At 41.1% G+C, this 8,765-nt stretch overlaps 1 protein-coding gene across 3 annotated transcripts in view; it reads right to left on the bottom strand.

Annotated features, from left to right (window-relative positions):
- Positions 1 to 3,073: 3,073 nt before the first annotated feature.
- CPA6 (carboxypeptidase A6) overlaps positions 3,074 to 8,765 on the bottom strand; it is a 111,267-nt gene continuing 105,575 nt past the window's right edge. For all 3 annotated transcript variants that reach the window (XM_089776233.1, XM_006131487.5, XM_089776234.1), the window contains 2 exons: positions 6,920 to 7,004; positions 3,074 to 4,832 (listed from right to left, as the gene is read on the bottom strand). In XM_089776233.1, coding sequence (XP_089632359.1) covers positions 4,645 to 4,832; positions 6,920 to 7,004 — 273 coding nt within the window. In that variant the 3' untranslated portion in view covers positions 3,074 to 4,644. The remainder of the gene's footprint in view (positions 4,833 to 6,919; positions 7,005 to 8,765) is intronic.

Below are 8,765 nucleotides of genomic sequence, written 5' to 3'. Positions count from 1 at the left end.
AGCTGTGGGCACTCTGCTAATCAGCTGAGCAGCATTTGAATCGCTTCTGAGTGGTGGCACAAGGACATAGCTTACGGAGAATACTGACTGAGATACCTGCCCTCCCCCCCGGGGCTGAAGGGATAGGCTAGCCACTGCGCAGAGCAGGCAGGCAGGGAGCTGCACTAACCTTGTTGCACTACTGATGGCAGGGGCTCCCAGGCCATTTTAAATCATCAGGGAGTGGCAAGTGGGGTTGGAAGATGTGCAGGGGGAGTGGCAAGAGCAGAAGCAGGGCTGGGGAAGATAAACGGCCTCGGATGTTGGTGGAGCCAGGGCCCATGCCAGGAATATTCCTGGTTCCCAAGCATCACAGGCCCATATAACTCTCCACCAATGATAGTGAATTGAGTAACTTTCCACAGCTAATCAGTATTATGCCTAACTTGATGCATTCTTCAAAACAGTTTATGATGATGGTCAGAGGTGAGGTTATGAATGGAAAGATAGCTCCTTATTGCTTCTCTCCTTTGGACTTTGATGAGATCACACTTCTGTGCTGATTTAATTAAAAAAGTCTGATATGTAACCGCTTTTTAGGAAGCATCTGCTAATAATAATAATGAAAGTGTATTTAATATTAAAAAATGCATTTCATGTAATTTAAGAGCTTGAAAGGGATGGTTCTTCTAATGGAAAAAACCCAAACATAACCCAATTTACTACAAAAAGGCAAAATTAAGACTAAGCAAAGAGACTGTGTCATACTATCAGAGGGATAGCCATATTAGTCTGTATTTGGAAAAACAATGAGTCCCGTGGCACCTTAAAGACTATGGGTATGTCTACACTACCCCCCTAGTTCAAACTAGGGGGGTAATGTAGTCATTCGGAGTTGCAAATGAAGCCCGGGATTTGAATTTCCCGGGCTTCATTTGCATGATGCCGGCCGGCGCCATTTTTAAATGCCAGCTAGTTCGGAACCCACAAGGCGTACAGCTAGTTTGGAATAGGAAGCCTAATTCCCCCGCAGCACGGGGTCTGAACTAGCCAGTATTTAAAAATGGCGCCGGCTGGCATCATGCAAATGAAGCCCGGGAAATTCAAATCCCGGGCTTCATTTGCAACTCCGAATGACTACATTACCCCCCTAGTTTGAACTAGGGGGATAGTGTAGACATACCCTAACAGATTTATTTTGGTATAAGCTTTTGTGGCAAAGACCCACTTCATCAGATGCATTGCTGTGTCATATTATAACTATAGTAAAAAGCTAAATCTAAAATGTCTAAATCAGAATCATGCATCTTAAGCAGCTTGATGCAAACATGAAAGAAAGAACAAAACAAAACTGCAAATCAACAAGCAAAATAGCTTCCAGTCATAAAAGCAATGTGTGTGTGTGTGTGTGTGTGTGTTTGTGTACGCAATTTAAATATATATTTTGTGACAGATCCAAACCAGCAGGCTGCTGCGCTTAGGGATGGCAGGTGTCCGGTATTCACCTGGACAGTCCAGTATTTTCGGCTGCTGCCCGGTAAAAAAATTCAGAGAATACCGGACACCTGAGATGTCCTGTATTCTCTGAATTTTTCCCTGACCAGGAGGGGAAAATGCCAGGCACCTGTCAACCCTACAAACATTCAATGCCCAACCATCTCCCCCCACCTGGCCTCCAACACCCCCAACCCGCATGCTTACCTGGTTCACAAGGCCGCCGGCACAAAATGGCTGCTGGACAAAAGACCTAGGAGAAGCAATGCTTTCTCCTGGGTCTTAGTGCTCAACTACTCCCCTGTTCCTATCCCTGCACTTAAAGGGGATATGCTGTTTTAATGGTGTGTTTTTTTTTAAAAAAAATTTGGCTTAATAAGTCCTTGGAGTTTTTTTTTTTGCTCAACAACTTTGGTCCCCCCCGCCATTTTTCCCAGGTGTTTTTTTTTTGGGGGGGGGGTTGGTATTTTTGTTTCAACCATCTGGCAACCCTAGCTGCGCTATAATGGAGGGCAGGTACGCAGGGTAAACTGCTTTCTCTTCCCCAAACAAGCTCCTAGACACTGCTGTCACGAAATGAAGGCAGGTGGACACCTGAGGCTAATTAATGACTTCCTGTAGGAGCAAACTAATTCAACACCTGCAGCCAATTAAAACCTGGGGGGCTGCTTTAAAAGGCTCCCTCCAGTTAAAGGGGGGAAGGGTAGGCAAAGAATCATGGACCAGAAGGAGTAAGTGTGGTACAGAACAAGCTGTGTCTGCACACACTGAGGACTAGCTAGCAGGTAGGTACCAGAGGAAAGGTACTTGGAGGGATTGTTTGGGGAAGTGATGCAGGGGAAAAAGCTATTTTGCTTCTAGTCTGTTGTTGCTGCCTTACAGTCTCTGGGCTAGAACCTAGAGTAGTGGGCAGGTGGGCCTAGGAGCCTCCCAAACCTCCTCCTCACCAACACAGAAACTGCCCCAAGAAGGGAGACCTGGACTAAAGAGAGGTTTTCACCCTGAAACCATAAACTAGCCTGTGATGAGTATGGCTCAGTAAGATGGGGTCCCTGCCTCTTGTAAAGAGAAAGAGGCTGTGGGGAGGGACACAGTAAGCCTCTGAGGCTAATACTATCTACTAGTAGGGTGAGGCCCACAAGAAAGCACAGCCAGAGCTTTTCCACTGTGTGTGTGTGTATATATGTATGTGTGTATGTATGTGCATTATATTATATATATATATACACATGCCAAAGCTATATAAAAACAATACAACATATATTTTGCAAAGCTACACATCTGAAAAATCATTAATGATATTTTATCCATGACCAGATTTTGCCATCTTTACTGTACAAGTAGCCCAGCTGAAAACAATAAAACTAGTCACTGAAGATGGCTATATTCCATGTGATTAAGGGTTTCAGAATGCAGCTTCTAGTACTTTTGACTTTGAGTTCTGTAGATATTTTTATATATAACATAGATATTCATGATGCTGTAGACACATAAGTGCCTTTCTCTGATCCAAGGACTTCAATAACTATATTTTCTGTGATCAAGAGATGACATTACAAAGAGGGGCAAGGAAGCAATATGGAAGGAATTCGTCTGAAGATTTTATTAAGAAGTGTGATTTATTTAAAACTTTATGGCAGAAAATTCAACTCAAAACAAAAATACTGAAACCTAAAATTTTGAAGTTCTAGCAACAAAAATACTATTCTGAAAATACCAATCTCACAGTCACAACACTGTGCTTTCAGCATTGTTATTTCCAAAATCATGCTTCTTCAATGGAAACTTGTCAGCTTCAAAGCGTCCACATTTTATGTCCCACTCAGTTAAACATCTATTATCCATGCCTTTAAAACATTTAAAAAAACCAACCTTGAGTAGCCATGTAACCACAGGGCACTCTCTGGAAGTACTTAAGTTATAGCCTATAAATTGTAGTTTCTATTAAGTGACAAATCCTCAGATGGTGCAAATTGGTGTAACTTCATTGCCCACAGCTATATCCATATACAAAAGCTGATAAACTTGTTCAAGTCCACAGTCACTGCAAATTATTTCATTATAATATTCCACTGTATGGATGTCTGTTATCTATTAATGTTCAATTATAATTCTTAATTACAGGGAACACACAACTTTTAAAATGTATATTTATACAAGGTAATATGTTGGTCTCTATTTTAAAACAAGAAGTTAAATTCTGGCACTACATAACATGATCTTCAAAGTACAGACTTATATGGTGAAGAAATCACACAGTATTCTGTCTATAATCTGGCCAGCAACAACCATGTACCACATATGGATAATTCCTACTAAGGATATATGGAGACCAGAGTTTCTCAATTTTTTTTTTATAAAGTACCCCCTTTAAAAAAAAAAGTATAAGTACCCCCAGTACCTACAGTTTTCAGACACACAACATTTTTTTCTACCATTGCAACAAAGTTGTTTAAATAACTTAATCGTAGCAGAGCAGGTGATGAAATGTTTGGGTGTAAAAAGTACAAAAATAATGAAACACTGTAAAACTTAAAACAAAAATTCTGCTTTCTCCAAATTTCAGTTGGGTTGATGTACCCCCCAGACTTGTACCACTGGCTGAGAAACACTGATGTAGACAGTCCAATGCCTTGCTCAGGGACATACATGTAAGAAACTTATGAACTATATTGACCCATAGACAGCACTCTGGAATGTTCCTCCACGGTTCCTACTGATGCTGTAATGTATGGGAGAATGGAAGGAATAGGGTAGCTAATTGTGCCCCATAGTTATGTGTGTGGGTTACCTTGCAGTCTTCAATGTGGGGAACCTGCCAGAATTTGGCTCCACAACTGTATTGTGGACAGAATCTTTCTCCAACTGAAGTTAGGGGCAAAAATTCCACTATTTCAGTGGTTCAGATTCAAAACCTTACATTGCTAATAAGGACAGAGTATTTTGCTGTGAACAAACTACAGATGTGACACATTAACTTAGTAGGACTTCTGGATCGTAGAAGTTGAAAGGAATTTCACCTTCCAACCCTCTAAGGTAGAATAATTACCACATTTTCTGAGAGCCACAGTTTTAAAATGTCAGATTTAGAATTGCAATGACTTGACAGTGTCTATTTAATGAACACCTGAAGTAAAACCTTAGTTAAGTTCTGGATCCTAAATATAACTCTTAATGACACTTCTTTAGCAAATGCATAGTTATATTTTTAACTGCTAGCATGGTCTCTGTACAAGTGGGTTTGATGAGAGTCTCAGGAAGTAAAAATCCAAAATGGCCGGTGTCACGCAGCTCAAATGCAAATGCATAGGGGATGCCATTTTTGTAGGCCCAGTCCATAGAACTACCAGAGCTCACATCTGGGGAAGGAAAAAAATATCATGATTTGTTTGTCCCGTTGAAAGAAATATACTGGTATAATAAGTACAAGAATTTTGTAGACCAGGGCTAAGAGTCTTAAGTACACTAGGACTTTATTTAAGACCTCCCCAATCCCCCAGGTCAAATTTATAAGCAGAGCATCCACATTACGAAGCCTGTTATTTCAAAATAATGGGCTGAGGAATTCAAAATCTGTAGTCCTACTTTTCATCAGGAATAACATTCATTCCGAAATAGTTATTTCGAAATAATGGAAGTGTGGACACTCCGGTGCAAATAATTACTTCCCAGAGTACAGGCAGTCCCCGGGTTACGTACAAGATAGGGACTGTAGGTTTGTTCTTAAGTTGAATCTGTATGTAAGTCGGAACTGGCATCAGCTGAAACTGACCAGCAGCGGCTGAATCAGGACACCTGGGGCAGAGCAGCTGGGGTGCTGCCGGGTTGGTCCGGAGCGGCGCTGCGGGACCATCCCAGCAGCCCCCAGCTGCTCTACCCCAGGGGTAGGCAAGAAAAGCCTGGTCTGCTGGGGGGGGCACTAGCTGCACCCCCCCAGCAGACCAGGGAGACGGGGGTGGCGGGACCGCCCAAGTCCTCCACGGCTTTGCTCCGTCTTCCTGGTCTGCTGACCTGGGACACACGGAGCAAAGCCGCAGAGCACGCGGGCAGCGGGACAGTCCAGGCGCGCTTGGGCTGTCCCGCTGCGGGCGTGCTCCGAGGCTTTGCTCCCCATCTCCCTGGTCTGCTGGTCGGGAGACGGGGAGCAAAGCCGCAGAGCACGGGGGCGGCGGACCGCGGCACATCTGGGCGTCCCACCGCTCCCGTCCTCCGGGGCGAGAAAAGCCCCGTTCGTAACTGCGGATCCGACATAAGTCAGATCCGCGTAACTCGGAGACTGCCTGTAATTAGAACTCCCCAGGGTTTCCTGGGTCTCTAATTCGAGGTAGTGCATCCACATTAACAGAGCCCACCTCAGACTATTTTTGAGGATTCCCCATAGTGTGGAAATGTTATATTGATTTTGTTAAATCAGGAGTTCTTAAGTTCAATTTAATAATTGCAAAATAGTTTCTTAGTGCAGACATAGCCTTAGTAAATACTTAAAACTCAGTGTCTTATCCTCTATGGTACTGAGCATCCTCATCTCTCACAGAAGTTCATGGGCATAGCATCATATATGATTAGGCCTTCCTTTAATTTGGGGAAAGTTAATAATTGTCTTATTCTTTAAAAAATGTTCACACCAGGAATATTTCTTTACATTCTCTTTTCTCCTACTTCATTTGCTGAACATTTGCTCCCTGTTGTACAGAACTTAAAGGAAGATGCTGTCCCTGTTCTCAAGAGATTACAATGAAAGGCCTCAGCTCTGCAAAAGTCTCCAACCATGTGGATCCTTACTTTGCATGGTCCAATTGATTTTAATTTGACCTTTTATCTATATAAGGGTCTTCAAATGGTTAACAAATCAAAGGGTCCCAGCAAAAAGTTTATAATGTAGTAGAAAACTACTGAACTTTTCTCTTTCTAACCTTTGCTGTTGGGGAAAGAATAAGCATCTGAATTCAATTTTTGTACATACTTTCCAAATACAGATATGCTTGCTCTTATTTATTCTTAGTGAGAAACTGGGGTATTCTAAACCCAGCTTTCAAAAAGATCACCTCAGTTTTTGAATGAACAGTATATGCAGTAATCTCTCAATTACAAAGGGAGAGAACTAGAGTATGGATGTCTTTCCTGTAAACTAATTTGCTCTCAAGATTTAATTATTAAATATCTTGTTGTGAACTTTTGTATTGATCTTTATGTTTGCTAAAATTTCCTGCAGTTCACTGGACATATTCCTTGTATCTTTCTTCTTTTCTCTCCAGAAACTGTTGAATTTAGCTCCACCAGTAGTGCAGGTGGATTTAATCAGCTATATCTCCCATCTTCCTTCCTTCCTTAGTACAATCTGATCAAAGTTCATTTTAGACAATATTTGCTTCCTTTTTTATAGTACCCTTTATATCATATCTAGGTCAAAGTAACAAACCGACCAAAGTTTATGAGAGGAACTTACACAAAGTGCTAGAAGCTGGGCCATATCTGTATCTTATACCGTAAGCGGACTGAAGAGCATTAACAGCATTATAAGCTGCAGATTCCTGTGTATAGGGGGGGAAAATAGATACATTAGACTTCACATTAATGTCTGTAATGGGGCTGGAACTTTATCTACAAAATACGTGCTCCTAATGCAATTCTAGGTTTGATGGTCCCATGGACCCTAACTTAGCATATTTTCAGGAGAACTTGTGGTCTTTCAAAGAGACAGCATTAAACACAACAGCCTGCTATCCTAGTGTGAAGGAAATATAAGAGGTCAACATGGCTGCATCAGGAACTAGTCAAAAGGGAGCCTTGCAAAAAGTGGGTAGGTAGATAAATTACTAAGGATGAGGTCAAAACAATACTCAACACAAACAAATCAGAAAGGCTTTGGCACAAATAAGTTACAGCTAGCAAGGGACACAAAAGGCAGTAAGAAGAGATGCTATAAATATATGAAGATCAACAGGAAAATGAATGGAAGTGTAGTTTCACTACTATTCAGGTAAAAATAGCTAATAAGGGATGACATCCAAAAGGTTAAATCAAAATACATGAGTCTTCTATAAAAAGTTTAGTGTGAACAGATGCTTAACACAATTAATATTAATAACACAAGTTTGAATAGGGAAATAACTTGTTAATGAACATTTAGATAGGTTAGCTATATTCAAGTTGGGAGGGCCTGCTAAAAATTATCCTATGGTATTTAAGAACTAGCTGAAGCAATCTCGGAACCAATATCTTCAGGAACCTACAGAGGACTCATGAAGTCCCAGAGTACTGGATAAGGTACTGTACTATATTTGCTTATCTTTAAAAGGGGAACAAAAGCCCCAGGTAATTGTAGAGCAGTCAGCTCAACTTTGATACCTGGAAAGATATTTGAAGAAATTGTTAAATAATCAATTTATGAACATCTAGGCTACATCTACACTTTCCTCTCTTGGGCAAGAAAATATACAAATGAGGCAAAGCGGTGAATATCATTGCGTCTCATTTGCATACTTAATGAGGTGCCATTTTTGTGCAAGAGGCTTTTGCGCAAAACCCCCCTCTTGTGCAAGAGCTGATCTTCCTGAAAAAAAGCAGCAGAATGGCTCTTGTGCAAGAGGGGGTTTTTGCACAAAAATGGCAGCTCATATGGCCATGCAATATTCTCCGCTTTGCCTCATTTGCATATTTTCTTGCTCAAGAGATGGCAGTGTAGTTGTAGCCCTACAGGATAATAAGGTGATAAGAAAGAGCCTACTTGGATTTGTCAATATCATGCCCAAACCAATCTCACTCACCTTATTAGACCAACTTCTGTTGGTGAAAGAGACAAGCTTTTGACCTGCTCTTCAGATCAAAATGGTACTACACCTCACAAGCTAAATACAAGATGGAACAGATAATTTGTTTAAAGCTAGTAGTTTACTTGAAAGGTCTTACCTGGCCACATAAAACACATTGTGACACCTCTGAAGTTATAGGACAAAAAAGTGCGGTTAGTAGGTTATGGATTGTTGTAATAAACCATAAATTCAGTGTCTTTATTAGTCATATAATTTTTAATGTCACAAAATTATGAATGGAAGCTTCCAGGCTCATCTTTTGAAGGTGTTGTGCTGGTTTTCTTTGAGGAGGAGGAGGACAGAAAAGACCAGTATGGAGTGACTGTTTTGTGAAAATGTTCACCCACTGATAAGTTGGTTTTGTATTTTATCATTTGTGAGTTTATTAGGTGTGTAGTGATTGTCTGATTTCACCCACATAGTAGTAATTGGGGTAATGTCCCTGCATATTTTAATAGCCATGAGTAGGATCCATGAATC

The sequence above is a fragment of the Pelodiscus sinensis genome, chromosome 2 (assembly GCF_052426305.1).
Source record: "Pelodiscus sinensis isolate ZL-2025 chromosome 2, ASM5242630v1, whole genome shotgun sequence".
Classification (NCBI taxonomy): domain Eukaryota; kingdom Metazoa; phylum Chordata; order Testudines; family Trionychidae; genus Pelodiscus; species Pelodiscus sinensis.
Note: the sequence above shows the minus strand (reverse complement) of the source record. Positions and strands in the feature narration are given on the sequence as shown.